General features: G+C 47.4%; 2 protein-coding genes across 5 annotated transcripts in view; both read right to left on the bottom strand.

The window, feature by feature from the left end:
• Positions 1–250: 250 nt before the first annotated feature.
• LOC131271577 (succinate--CoA ligase [GDP-forming] subunit beta, mitochondrial) lies at positions 251–2559 on the bottom strand. 4 transcript variants are annotated; one of them, XM_058273054.1, is made up of 5 exons: positions 2453–2559; positions 1854–2001; positions 1641–1776; positions 1468–1567; positions 251–1392 (listed from the first exon to the last, which is right to left on the bottom strand). In XM_058273054.1, the coding sequence occupies exons 2-5, from the start codon at positions 1914–1916 to the stop codon at positions 429–431; spliced, it is 1263 nt and encodes a 420-aa protein (XP_058129037.1). In that variant the 5' UTR covers positions 1917–2001; positions 2453–2559; the 3' UTR covers positions 251–428. The 4 variants fall into 4 exon arrangements, with proteins under 4 accessions (XP_058129037.1, XP_058129039.1, XP_058129040.1 ...); XM_058273056.1 differs by having other exon boundaries at positions 1854–1990; positions 2453–2526; XM_058273057.1 differs by lacking the exon at positions 2453–2559 and having other exon boundaries at positions 1857–2248.
• A 997-nt stretch (positions 2560–3556) lies between these two features.
• The window catches only part of LOC131261140 (tyrosine-protein phosphatase vhp-1), a 34461-nt gene continuing 23172 nt past the window's right edge, over positions 3557–14845 (bottom strand). Inside the window, exon 4 of the mRNA XM_058263069.1 lies at positions 3557–6699. Coding sequence (XP_058119052.1) covers positions 5840–6699 — 860 coding nt within the window. The 3' untranslated portion in view covers positions 3557–5839. The remainder of the gene's footprint in view (positions 6700–14845) is intronic.

Genomic DNA, 14845 nt, shown 5'->3' with positions numbered 1-14845 from the left:
TGAATCACCTACTTTAGGCAGATTTAAGCGAGATTTTCGTAACTAGCCGTCAAATAAGATGCTTAAACAAGTAAATGAAATGGTGTTAATGTTTTCCATCCTTTTCCATGGCTGTTCAATGAAATCTATAGTTAACGAATTAAGTATTACTAAGTAACATATTTTCAACATTGATTTTTATCCTTTCAATTGACAAGATTCATGACCATCGAAGTAGAGTACAATGAAAACAAATAAAAATGAAGAATTGTTTTAAAAAATCAACTAAAAATGCGGTACATTATTTATTCACGACTCCATTCACCATTGTGTTTCGACCCGAAACGATAAAAATTCCGAACGCCTCACGCGTCCCAAGGCGCATTCGGAAGACTTTGATGCGTTGCAATGCAGTTTAACATGCGAAAGTGCGGTGGACCTCATTGGAATTAGATCGATTGGACCGCTTTGCGGGCAGCCTCGTCCAGATCGGCGGCAGAATCTATCTTCAGTCCGGACTCTTGCAAGATTTTCTTCGCCGCGTTTACGTTCGTTCCTTCCAGTCGTACGATCAACGGCACCTGGAGGTTCATCGTTTTCGTCGCACTAACGATTCCGTTCGCGATCGTGGCACAGTTCACGATGCCACCGAACACGTTGACCAGGATTGCCTTCACGTTCGGGTCGGAGGTTAAAATCTGGAAGGCCTTCAGTACCTGTTCCTCCTTTACGCTCCCACCGACATCCAGGAAGTTTGCTGGACTGCCCCCGTTCAGCTTGATGATGTCCATGGTGGCCATCGCCAGGCCGGCTCCGTTCACCAGGCACCCGATGTTGCCCTCCATCGCGATGTAGTTCAGATTGTACTTGGACGCCTCGATTTCCTTCGGGTCGGTGTCCTCGTGCACTTCCATCGCAAAGATGTCCCGCTGCCGGAACTGCGCGTTGTCGTCAAAGTTGAGCTTTGCGTCGACGGAAATCACGCGCCCATCGTCCGTTTCCGCCAGCGGGTTGATCTCGATTTGGACGGCATCCACCTTGGTGAAGAGGTTGTATAGTTTTGTGATTTCATTAGCAGCTCGCTCGACTAGCGGCCCACGGAACTCCAAAAATCGGGCCACTTCGAGGGCCTGCTCGCGCGTAATCCCACCGTTGATGTCGATCGGAATGGTTTTGATTTTCTCCGGCGTCTCCTCGGCGACCGCCTCGATGTCCATACCGCCGGCGGGTGAAGCGATCAGCACCGGTCCGTTGTGCTGACGGTCCATCACGATCGAGAGGTACGTTTCGCGCACAATGTTTATGCTGTCGGCCACCATCACCTTCTTGACGAGGATGCCATCCTTGGGCGTTTGTTTGGTGATTAGCTTATGACCCACCATTTTCTCGACCAGTGGAATAACTTGCGACCGGCTGCAATATAAAAAGCAATCAATTATTTTTATTCAACTGACAGTTTTGTAGGACCTTCCAATAAGCGATACTTACTCCTTGGTGATATGCACACCACCCTTGAAGCCATTATCAAAGTGACCTTTACCCCGACCACCAGCAAGGATCTGTGCTTTAATAACGTATTCATTTACATCTAAAATTGGGTGACATCAAAAGATTAATCTTGTGTGGTTTGCAACATAAGATCCTAAATGATCACAACTCACTGAAATCCTTTAGGACATCCGCATCCTTCTTGCCTTCCAGAATACGAAAGTTTTGAATTGCCACTCCACTCTCTTCCAGAAGTTTCTTGCTTTGGTATTCCAATAGATTCAGATTTCGAGACGGAATCTTGAGTCCCTGCAATAAACCGTGTTAATCAATGTAAGTGGGAACGATTGTTATTTGCTTTGGTTAACTCGTCTTCCAATACTTACCGCCTGCAGTGCGGGCTTTGCCAATCGAGAGCAGACTTTCGACAACGAAGCCAGCGCAGCCATGTTTCTTGCCGTTGCGATTGGTGTCTTATCGCGTGCTCAACTGTTGGCAGTCGGGTTTGTTCTTCGGTACACTGCTGAGGTTGATCTTCCCGTGAACACATACAGCGAAAAACGCAACGTAGTTGTGATTATAAATGGAGGAAAAAGATTAGATTGCAGGCTGCACGGTCGGTATGATGATGCTAGCAGTGATTGTCCCTTGATGGGCAGTTTAATTGATGTGTTCAACAATGATAATGTTATTATTATGCACGTCCCATGGGGCCGTGGAAATGGCACACAATACACGTTCGATGATTGAAACTAATATGATCTCCAAATACAACACATCAAACTTTTAACGATTTATGGCAATTTTACATTTGGCCTCCACTTAAAAGTATGCTTCTTGCCGGCGAGACACATGCCTCAAGGGTTAACGATTACGACATCAAAACATTGGCCGGCATGGCTGCACGAGACTGTACAAACATTGTGTTTTTGGCAATTATTCCTATAAACATGCCTTATTTGTGCGGTACAAAGATGTCATATACCTTCGCTTTTTTCACACTAGTTAATAGATTTTAAAATTGTTGATTTAATCAATGGGAATAGTTAAAACAGCCAGAACAGCAATCTTGCAATGAAAACAAATACGTTTGACGTTTTACTTTCCCTTCGACTAGCAACATTCGGTGTTCGTATACTAGCCGATGGGTTGGAAGCACATGTGATACTTTTAAAAAAATAGTTATTGACGGTTAATCGGGTTTGTTGAATCTGCAGTTTGAACCTTAGGAAGGGTAAGTTCTTTATATTATATTTTTTTAATCAAAGAGAGTGTCTTAAACAGTTGAATTTTACTATCCCACATGGAATTTCACTTTGAGAAAAGACAGCAGTTGACCGTTGTAGTTACGTTGTATGCACAAGTTAATGAACAAAATACATAACCAATTGATGAAATGAGGCATGTTTTAGGAAGAAGAAACGTTACTCGCGGGAATTCCATAATTTTACAACGTTATGTCTGGTGCTATATTGCCAGTAGAGTAGCTTTTCTATCATCAGCATTCACTGCTATCGATTATTTTCCTCCGTTCACCGATAAGATAGGCCAAAATGTATCGCGTAATTGTTTGCGTTTGCGGAACAGTGTTGCTTTGTTTCAAGCTGTTCTGTTTACTGCAGAGAACCTGCTGCGCGGTGACTAATCATTACGGCAATCTTAGGTTCTCCATCGGTCTGTAGTTAAAAATTTCACAATTGTATTTTGAACTATCATGGTGAAGTGTGAATCTTACCAAGTGCACTTGGCTACAGAGTGATTCATTTATATTGCTGGTATAAATTGTAATAAAATATAAGATGTAAATATTTTTTGATAAATGCTACTTATTTTTATTGAAAAGTAGTTTAGTTTAATATCGTTTTTTCCTTTCAATAGTAAAACAAAAAACTGCTTCGAAGTATAGCATGAAAAAAAGCAATATTTCCGTGAATGTAGGGTAATATTTCGCATAATATTGTACCTATTGTTATCATTATTTATTATTTAAAAAAATTACGTTTAGGAAACCTATTATACTTAAACAATGGCGTGCCCCTTTTCGGAATTTATTATCTCCAAAATACATTAAAGAGGTGGTTTTGTTTCAAATGACATGTTTGTTTTGCATTTTTATTTATTTCCACTATAATTGTGTTTCTGTTTTCATCTGCTTCGCTCGCGCTCACTTGCTTACTATCAAATGTAATAATTGTAGCAATAATAATAATAATATTAATAATAATAATAATCTTTACAATTATTTTTGATACACACTGCCGCACTAAACTGTCGCTCGGTTTGCTCCTCTGCGGATTACTTAACAAATAAGACTAGCATTTGGTTTTTGTTGGAACTTTTAAGACTAATAACTTTCTGGTCTTAGCCGTACCCAAAGCGGGGGGGGTGAGGGAGGAGAAACCGCAGTAATTAAATTCCATTTTGATAGGTTGGTTTTTGCTTATTTGTTTGTTTGTTTGTTTCCATCTTATCGTAGTTTCAGTACCAATGTTCCGAGAGCAGTCGCAATTTGATCGCGACTTGTTTGGTGTTTTTGTTTGCCAATTTTTTTTTACGAATTTCTTCCCGCTTCTTATCTTATCTTGCATCTATCTTGAAGAACCGGAGGAAAAAATAAAAAAAAATCACACGAAACACCAAAATGTGCACATCATCCATCATAGGTTTGCGAACACTTGTCCACTTCTCCACAGCTCTTTCACGCTTCATCTTAAAATTCCGGTTGAATGTCTCTCCCCCTTTTCCTCCAAGGGTGGCCGTCCAATCCGAGGACTTGACTTGCTGTTTCCACTCTTTAACCATTAGTTTGTTCTTCTGACCGCTTGAATTTAACTTATCGCACACACTCGTTTGGGTTCAAACTCAGTAACTCTAGGTCTATGTTTAAGGTACGCTTTTTTATATTACAATTGTTGTTTCATATTACATCTATTTTTTATCCTTGGATGTGTGTATGTGTTTATGTGTGTTTGTGTAAGTGTATGAATGTGTCTGTTTGTTTTACGTTCCGTTGCAATCAATTCAATCCAGCTACGCTACATAATCTATCTATTGTCCAATCCACGACAACACATTCTTCGTGTGTACTGTTTGAGAGTGCGTTATTTTTAGTTTATAGCTTTTTGTTTCGAATCCTTAAGTTTAATTTCCTCATATTTGACTTTGCTCGAATCACGCTCGAAGATTACCGCCGACAAAATCTGCAGATGCACCAGCTTCTTCTGATCGAGTGATCGACACGCTTGATGGAGTTAACACCGTTCTTCTTGCGTTCTGTTAGTTAAATGCATCTGACACGGGGAAGTTGCTCTCTCTCTCTCTTGCACTCTATATCTATCTCTTTCTTTATATGTATGTCCTTTTATCTCTCAAACACACACACGCATACGCAAACACACACACACGCAAAACACGGTAATGACCGATACTTCCTGCTAGATGACACGCGAGTTTCTACAGTATAGAAAAGTGGCCTGGTTTCTCACAGGGAAGGAGTAAGAGAGTGGCGAAAGGTAGAAGATTGGACGATAAAACGGGTGGTTTTAGCTACAATCAAGACCCACATCCGTCCTCCTAATGCCACCTATCCTGCCTTGGTTCGCTCTCTAATTCTTATCATCATGAAATTAGCGAGCAGCCGTTTTGGAACGCCGCAAACATGATATGGCTTGGTTTAAATTGTATCTTTTGCCTTTTTTCCCCCACTACCTGGCAATGCAACCTTAAATACCTAAACGACACACACGCGTGCAGGAGAGGCCGCGAAAAAATGGGATTCCAGCTTGCTGTGGAAGTCGCCCCTGCTTCAAGGCAAAGTAAAATACTAAGTAAAACGAAAACGCCTTAAAAACTGCTACTGGAGCCTAGAACAAACAACGCAGGATGCCGTGGGTGTTGGGTCCTTCGATGGCCCGATGGCCGCGTTTCTATCAAGTATGAAGGGTTTAGGGATTCCTACGCGATATAGTACAATGGGAAAGAAAAACGACCAAATGTGACATTATTTACAGATGATCGAAGAACGCTGGACACCATCAACGTATTGTGAAGTTGAATGCACACGCGCCTCCGACTATATATGATCCAAATGGGAAAATTGTGCTACTGTACACGCGCCGGCTAGGCTTTCATACGCGCGGCCAAACGTGTGACTTTGTGTGTGCGGGTGTGTGTGTGTTTTCGAAGGCTTTTTGCTGGTACGTTCAGCACGACGCTGGGCTGGGTTGCGTTTACTTCCACTTCCGGCGCGAGGTAAGGACACGTCGTTGCGTCATCGATGTCGTCGTCGTCGTTGATGGCGCCGTTGTTGCCGTCGTTGCCGCCGTTGCCGCCGTTTGCGCCGCTTTCGTATCGTGCGTTGCCGGTTCCTCGATCAGGAGGATGCGTTCGCGTTGCGGCGATCGCTGGCGATGGCGTTGTTGGCTGCCGTGGTCGCCACCGCCGTCAGGCTCGAGGGGCGAATGCCGGTGAAGGATGGTTTCCGGCCACCGATGGCCGGTGTATGGATGGCAAGGGTGGGCGAGGGCGTCGACGAGGACGAACCGGAGGCGTTCGAGAGCGACGACGGCGACGACAGCGACGAAGGGGACGACGGTGGCGAGATCGGCGTAGTCGGCAGCTTTAGCGTTAACCGTGGCGGCGGAAACCGGACGCCGTTGAGTACGCTGGACGCGCGGAAGACGCCCGCCATCGACGACGATGACGAGGAGCCGCAGGACGCGCTGGACGAGTAGGAGCTGGTGCTGGTCGCGCTACTACTGCTCGCCACGCTGCAGCCACTGTCGCGGTTGTTGTTCTGGCAGTCGGCGTCCTCGTCCAGCTTATCGTCGCCCTCGTCCACGCACTCCATGGCGACCACGTCGTCATCGTCGGTGCTGGCGGGCCGCTGCTGGCGCCGGGTGGCCACCATCTCCTCCGCGAGCGGGTTGTACTTGGTGCAGTTGTCGATCAGGAAGAAGGGCGGCTGGCCGGTCGGGGCCATGATGGGCGAGGGCGACGGTGGCGGCGGTTCCAGCTTGCCGTCCGCTATCAGGTTCTGCTCGAGCTCCAGCAGCTGGCCCATGAAGTTCAGGTTTGGCGAAATGATCGGGCGCGCCAACTTCACCAGCTTGTACGCCTCCAGCAGCGACAGGCCCTTGTAGCGCATCACGTACGCAATGGCGATGGTGGCGCTGCGGCTGATGCCAGCCTGGCAGTGCAGCAGCACGGTCGATCCCTTTTTCCGGGCTTCCTCTGTGGCAACGGAAGAGAAAGAGAGAACAAGAAAGAAAAAACCATTAGTGATCGATCGAACGGGATTCTTTTTCAGTGAAAAAGGAAAGTCAACCAAAACCTTTTCGGAGGGGACGAAGCAACAACATAATCACAACCAAAGGGAAAGAAAATCCCTCTACTCTCCCGGGGGTGCCGTGATAAGGAACTAAAGTCACATAGCCGTTAAATTACGCCCTTACGGAAAAAAAGGATTACCATCCGGTAATCGATCCGGTACGTTGTTGAAACACGATTCTCTACTTTCCTTACGCTAAAGGAAAAGCAGCTGCGTGTGATGTGATTTTCCTGTGCGGAAAGTGGGGTCAACGTGTTGGAAAAATCGTCACCGGATTTATGTCGTAATCCTGGGCCCACTCTAAACAAAGTTCTTTCGGAGCTATCTTGACTTCCGGTGGTTCGTCAGTCCGTTCATTGTTTGTTTTTGCGATCTCCCCCTCTCCCCTCCCTTCAAACGAAGCGGGAAAAGCGAGATTTGATTTTACAAACGCCGTACGGCGAGATGGTGATAGGGGTGTGTGTGTGTGTGTGTGTGCGAGATGCAACGAACATTATGGCCGTATTTTTAACCCTCCGATGGCACAACGGCGGCGGAGGGGTCGTCGGTGAAAGTATGAGTCATACACGATTGCGTCCCGCGCCTCGCCCCTCGCAGCGGTCGTCGATGCAAGCGAGCAGAGTACGGCTCGCGGCCAACCGTTCACCGGAAGACCTAAGTCGCACGTAGTTCACGCACGACCGCTCCTCCTTTTGGGTGCAACTGCGCCGGCCGTCGGTTACCGTCGGTTTCGTAAATTTAATGTCGCGAGAAGGACGTCGATTGGTTCGTTTTTAATGTTTTGTTGGCCACCGTTTTATTTTGTCGATTGAATTCCAAATAATAAGAACGCCATTGGAGCGGGTGAAAATGGTTTGGCTAAAAACAAAAAAAAACACAGGCAAAACAGAACAACAGCCCTCAAGAAACAACGCATGTAAGACAAACGATTGTTTCATCGGCGTTCGACGCCGTTTGTGTTGATTAACGACACACCGTTTCAACAGAGAGAACCGTCTGGGCCTGTGTGTAACAGTGGAAAGTGTTGTTTAAAAATGTTTAGTGAAAAGCACAGACCTTCGGGAGCGTTACGTTTTAAAGTGCGGAACGCTTTTCGGGGTCAGTTTTAGATTTTGTTTTTCCAAAATTTTTGATATTTTTCTTTCACAAAATAAATTATTGTAAAAACAGTTAGCCACTCTCTCCTCGTGACTTATGTTTTTGAAACTCCTCCATCCTTAGTCGGTTTTGTTTTTGGATCGATGAGTCAAAATAACAACGTGTTGTAAACCGGAAGCGAGCGACGGAAGAGTGTAGGAAAAAAAACCAACAACCGAACTAACATTCAGTACAACGCAATAGTTGCAATTGAAAGTTGTTGTAGGGCGCGCAAAAGGGGTGCATCATCTTGGATGGAACATTGTTTATCTACACGAATTTCCCCGCGCCCCCTTCTTGTGTACGAACGAAAATGCACCCGAAACACGCGCCCTTCCAGGCGTGTGTCTTTCTTGCGCTTCCTTTCCTTCCCTTACTAGCTTCCTGCCATCCGGTCGAGGAGTTTTATTTCTAGACCATGAGTCATAAACATGCGTCGCACGCACGTGGGAGTAGAGGGAAGGGTGGCAGCTGGAACTGAGGTGTGAGGGATGGGCAGGGAAATTCAAGAACCCAGCCCAACAGCATCCACACGCATCTGCACGCACTTCCTGCTTGCATAATGGGTTTCTTCGTTTCATTAACGCGATGATGCTTTGAAAGGGTCCTAAATTTAGATTTTAGCATAAACTTAACCAACATCATTGGAACGGGTGATTCGTAGAAAGCATGTCGATTCATAATGCCATTCCCTAACTGGTTTCTGGACTCTCAAACTACAAGCATAGAGTTTAGGTTTGTGAACCAGCTCCCACAATACTTTAAACCTCAAACGACGGTTTAGCGTTGTCGTTTGATCTAGCTTCAATTTCTCAAATTACGCGGGATTGCAAAACGTTAAGCGCAACAAAACATCCATTTCTAAAGAAAAAAAACCCTTTTGCAGACCCGACCTCGATGACGTACTCCCTGGTAAAGAAATTGAAAGCGGAGTTCCGGGGATTTGTGAAAAGGGTAGGAATAATGAATAATAGATTCCTCCCGGTTTGATGGATGAATTAAAAACTAATCAGAATTAGTCATAGCCGTCGGGAGCGTTACGGCGTAGAGCAGAAACAACTCATCCTGCACTCATCCGGGCGGGGATATTTGATCCTTGCGCCCGAAAACTCGAGCAGAACAGGCAGGAAAAACGGAAATCCCACAGGCTCCGACGAAAAGGGCGAGGGAAATCAATGCTTTCTAATCTAACAACCAACGACGACGAATGTGATATCCATTACACAAATAAGAACTCAGGCGAAGAGTCCTGTGACTGGCAGGGGGAAAGTTAAAATAACAAAAAAGAAACCAGGAGATGCATTACGCACATCTCCTTCCTGTTGCGGGCAGGACTTCGGTCCTTTCTTTCCCCCACTGTCTCCGCTTCGGGGTGCACTTTTTAGAGGTTCAGGATCTCCGCCGTAACCGAAGACGCCGTCTGTGCTGCAAGTTTAAAAACCCCTTAAAACGAGACGGGGAGTAAAACATCCCGCCGCGTTGGACGCGTGACTCATCGCAGCACACAGCTTCCTGCCAGGCTCCGGCCGACGGCGCACAAGGATAATGGCGCGCGATGAGTCATGGTGGCGGCTTTTGGGCGCAGCAGGACGAAGGACTGCACTCCGCGCTTGCCAGCGTGGCGCCAGGTCCGAGGAGGGAACACTGGACGACTCCTCCCGGGGACGTAGAATTTGCTGCGCATCACGTGACCCACGTGCGGTGTCTTCATCTCCAGTAATGCGAATTAGTAATCAATTAATCAACCAATCTTTCTCATCATTCCCGAGGTGGACACAAGTCCAAAACAGCGGAGGGGGCCCACACGGCGGGGTAGCTGACATCATCGACCAACGGCGAGACACGGTCGCGGAGAGATCGAATTTCCACAAAGACTGCCACACAACAATAGCATCATCGTTTCTTATGTCATCGATGTAAGGCGGGCACACACACACACACACACGGTTCGATTTCGCGGGTCACAAACCCCGTTAAAAAGGCCGACCTCCTTGCTTGCGCGACCACTCTCGCCAAAACCGGCCGGTCGGATGGAAGAATGATCATCTTTTAAGTGCCCATCATCTGCCTCCCCTTGCCCCCCGCCTCCGGGTGCCGGAGAACGTGCTCATCATTGTATCAGCGTGTGAGGAAAGGGAGGGGGCGAAGGGGAGGATGGACACAGCAGCTTCAGGTGACCTTGGATCAACCCCCATGTTGTGCCGGTGTTTTTTTTTGGTATTTTTTCCTCTCTTTTTGTCTGTTGGGTGGGTGGGTGGTACCGCCCAAAAATGGCAGCCCCCTTGGTACAGGGGTGACGGGGCGAGGGAAGGGAAGGGGGAGAGAAAAGACAACACCAGAATTGTCAATCGCGATGACTCATACATACGGGGTGTTGTACCATCCGCACGCGTTTGCGTTTCTCAAGTGTGGAGGGAAATGGGATGCGAATGGGGGGGGGGGGGGGATTAACGACAAGCTAAATCGAATTGGAAAAAAAGGTAAAAAAAACCTAACCACACAAACCACACACCACAGCACAGCGAGCAACAATAATGGAGGATAAGGGATGACAAAATACACCCTCTCGAAATACGATCACGTACGATCGGGCGTTCATTCGCGTGTTTGTGTGTGTGTGTGCGTTTGGTTGTCGAGAGGTGTCGTAAAACAGATTGAAGAGCCTTTTATTCCGTGTCTCAAGAGTGCTTTCGGAAACTCGTGAAAGATCAATTTCGATGTTTTGCCTGTTTTTTTTTTAATGTCTTTGTTTACTGTATGAAGCATTGGCATTGAGGATGTGTTTTACAAGCAAAGATACAGAGGTGGGAACAATCAACAAATTTAAAAATAAATATAACCAAATTTGCATAATGAAATTTTGAAAAAAAAAACCTAAACAAAAACCGATAGATGTCTATATGATGAACTTCGTGATTTGAGCTAGGAACTTATCAAAGAGCTGAACGTCAACAAAGCTATACCGAGGACTTCAATCAAGCGCTAATGTAATTCAATTAAACAAGATCTTGTGCATATCGAAATGCAACCAAATGGCACTTCAAACCGAATGGTTGAGATCATCGTTTACTTTACTATCTTCTTCCCACAGCAATCCAATGGGGTCCTGACGCAACCCGCGAGATGATGATGATCATCAACAAACAGTTCCCTGGATGTGCTCTGAGCCGGACCCTTCCTCAGGAGATAACGGCGCATCGGTGGTGGTTGTGGGGTCATTCAAAAATCCCTCCATTGATTCATTCATCATCGGGATAATCCCGCGAACGGAACTCTGATTCAGAGCGAGCAAAGAGCAACACGCGGATGTTAATGGAAAACTGCGCCGTTCTGTCCCCTGACATGCAAAAAAAAAGGGCGGCCTTTATTACGCGGTGTTTATCCAACGGGAGGGAATGGGGTGGTATATGTAAACAGTTTGAAACCATGCCGCATGCTGCAAAGCGAGTGCATCCAAGTCGTGTGTTTGCTGAGCTTCCTTCCGCCATTATGGATAGTTAATTTATAGTTTGACGAGTGACGACGAGAGACGGCAGTACTGATTCATTCAAATTAGGTGGGGTGGTGTTTAAAATTTTCCATTATTTACGACTGCGAAACCGCGCTTCGCCATATCGAGGCAACCGCCCTTTCAGGGCGACACGTGCTGTACACAACGTGGTGGTGCTGAAAACCCATCCCATGACACACAAATATGCTCCCCCTCGCTCAGTTCATAAACAATAACATACAAAGAGTTTCCCTTTTGGGGTATGATTTATAAAATGGTCGTGTCGGAGTCGTGCTTCCGCTTGTAGGAAGCGAATTTTTCAGGAGGATAAACCATCGCTCAGCAAAATTGCAAGGAGGTGGTGTAGAAATAGGATATGCCACGCGAACCACCCGAGTAGGGGAACGGTGGGTGGTAGCGGAATTGTAATAAAACACATTCCTTGCATGCTTGCCATTCTGCTGGCAAGGGTATTTAGAGGTAGGAGGATTACAAGGACGTTCGGTTCGGATTGCGAACCAATTCTGCAGCTGTTTCGGGGTGAGGATCTAACGTCCGATGCTTGGGTGCTCTTTTCCTGCTGCCATGCCGACACTGGTAAAACAATAATTCTTCTCGATTAGCAGCAGATGTGAAAGTGGTTGCGTACATATTTACACAATACCCGGGACCACAGCACCACCCCACCAGAGACAAAGAAAAAAAAGGGGGAAAAGAAATGCAGGTGATTGTGGATTAGGGTTCCTCCTTTCAAAGTTCTTCCATCGTGAAGGGTGCAGCAGCAAGAAGGAACAGTTCCCAATGCAAACTTCAGCGCGCGCACGTCCCTAATCATCCATCAACAGGGATGCGGCGATCCGACGGTTTCTGGAACACGACGTCACGATCGAGACCTGCGATAGGAGTGTGATGATAGTTGCACTTTATTTTATTCCCACCCGATACCCGCTTTTCCCATGATGGTGCCGCCCCCCGTCCGTCTGTCGGCAGCACGACGGCGACGTTTGGTCATTAATCTTCTGCACGGCCATGCTCGGGGGGGGGGGGGGGGGGGGGGGAACCAACCGTTTGTTTTGCGCCAAATCGCAAGGAGAATTGTGGTGTGTGCCTTTGCCCAGATGAACTTCATGCTTTAATTCAATAACACTCACCAGCGGCGACGAGCGAGGAGAGGACATGCATGCATCGGATGAGGATATTTAACGCCCCGCAGGCGACGATTGACGATTGCACTAATTTCCAATTCGCCACTTGATAGAAGGGCAAGAAGGGAAAGCCGGCTCGGTTTGGAAAGCGGGAGGATTGAGAAATGGTTATTGGGATCCGTGCCGACATTACGAGTTACGAAATTGGTGTAATGGTTCGGGGTGGGAGGAATATCTAATCTGTTGTTTCGGTTCTGTTCAGAATAGCCTAGGAGTATTCGTGAGAATGTCTAAAGCGTCTAAATTGCGTCTAATGGCACTACCGGACATTGCTAGAGCTCCCAGTAAAGCGAATCGCTGAGTTCCTGGCATGTGTAAGGGACATCTTAGTGTTTCTTGAAATCTTCGTAAGTGCTGATTTCTAAGACATCAAGTTCAGAATTCTGAGAAAGAATTCAGACATTGCTGTAAAGACCTTCCCAAGCCAAACAAGAAGATATTGTATGTCTTGACAAACACATTATGGCCAACATTAGGAGTACCACTCGACGCTTTCCAGTTCCAGCTGATCACTTTTCTTCAGCAGTCTTGATTTCACACAAACCCGGCACCGGGCGAACAAAAAGAAGCGGACAAGATTTCCCTTCGGGCTCGGAACGGAGCCGTTTACCAAACCGAATGGTTGCTCGAAAGGCCGCCACCCCTCTCGTCCGTTGTGGAATGTGGAAGTCTCTTCTCGCGTGACCGAGCTCTCCAAACTCCGTTGGTCAACTTTCGTGCCGCGAAAAGAAGCTCCACCACCGCTACGCTGCCTCCGTGTCCCTCCTCGCGGGTTTCCTGTGAGACTTCTTTCCTAATACCAGGCCACAAATGGGTCGCTTTCGTGTTGGTGAAAAGTGGTGGCGCTTTGCGAAACCACTACACACCCGGCCCGACCCGTCGGTTTGGTCCATTTCCAGGAGTTCAGTTTTTCAGTCACGTTCTCCAGCCGTACGGCGGACGGGTGTTGGTGGGCTTCTCTCTCCTTCTTGCCATTCCAAAGGGCTCCGCAGATGAAGCCTTCTTGTAAACTAACGTGCCTCTGAAACTCGGTGTCTGTCGGGTGTTGTGTGGTGTTGTGCTCACGGGTGTTCCGGTCGAACCGGTTTGGGGGACTTGCGGGTTCCCTTCTCTTTGGCGTTGTTGCCCCCTTGTTGACGCGAGGCTCCAGCAGCGCTTGGATTTCAATACCTCCCCTCCCCCCCTCGCCTGTGGCTCGGTGGGATTGCTTGCGTTGCTGCCCAGCAACGGCCTTTGCCATGACGTCACACGATTAGGCAAAGGTCATCGCCGAGCCATAGAGCGGGCGAGTGAGAGAGAAAGAGGAGAGCTCGAAAGATTTTGCGAGATGAGTCACCTGGGTTGCTTCACGTTCGTTGCAGCCACATTTCGTGGGATTTCGCGTTTTGTTGCTTGATCGTGACCATCACCACACCGACGAGATGGGAGGTGTGTTGGTGACCCTCTTTTAGCTGTGTTTTGTTTTGTGTTTTTTTTTACTTTTCTACCCCCCCAACCAGACGGCGCCTTTCTCCACAAAGTCGTGCCTTCCCAGTCAACACGACTGACCCTGCACTGTTTGATCTTTGGCCAGCAGTTCGGCACAAAAGGAATCGGTTTAAACGCTACTTACCGTCCCCGCTACTCACCATCCGCCATCGCTAAACGGCGGAAGAGCTAATGAGAGAACCACTCCAAGTGGCCAGGGGTTGGGGGGGAAAAGACAAAGAAGAAAAAGACGAACACCAAATCCCAAACATTCACGAACCACCCTCGCCTTGCCAGCGCATGTATTACTCATCATTTCACCAGCATCCACACCACCGTCCAAGGGTCGCATATGGTTCGCTGGCAAACTAACAAGGGGGACCCTAGCACGGGAAATGGAACTGGAACCGCACAGGCGAAGGAATCGTTAAATTCATTGGTAATTTTTGGGATGACGGAGGGGCAGGGCGGGTTTGGGAAGGCAGTTAAATTATCCGGCAATGCGAGAGAATGGTAATTGAAAACATTGGCAACAGACGGTTTTTCCGAAGCGGGAGGAGGGGTGCGCGTGTTTATGAGCTTCCGCCCTCCGAAGTCTTGGTTGGATCTCCTTTTTCCGGCGACCGAAAAGTAGCCGACCGTCACATCGGGTGGCGGTCTGTTGTTGACGGGGGAAAAATCGAAAGAAAAAAAACCGAAGGGTGCCGCACGCACCATCTGCAGTTGATGTGTGCAGATTTGGCCGGCGGG

Source organism: Anopheles coustani, chromosome 3, assembly GCF_943734705.1.
Source record: "Anopheles coustani chromosome 3, idAnoCousDA_361_x.2, whole genome shotgun sequence".
NCBI lineage: Eukaryota > Metazoa > Arthropoda > Insecta > Diptera > Culicidae > Anopheles > Anopheles coustani.
Note: the sequence above shows the minus strand (reverse complement) of the source record. Positions and strands in the feature narration are given on the sequence as shown.

Bases quoted from the DNA above. Each gene is read 5' to 3' on its own strand.
- LOC131271577 (XM_058273054.1), bottom strand. From the start codon at position 1,916: ATGGCTGCGCTGGCTTCGTTGTCGAAAGTCTGCTCTCGATTGGCAAAG. The intron at 1,777-1,853 runs GTAAGTATTGGA...GGTTTATTGCAG, and splicing joins CAAAGCCCGCACTGCAGGCG to GGACTCAAGATTCCGTCTCG. The intron at 1,393-1,467 runs GTAAGTATCGCT...TTTATATTGCAG, and splicing joins GGTGTGCATATCACCAAGGA to CCGGTCGCAAGTTATTCCAC.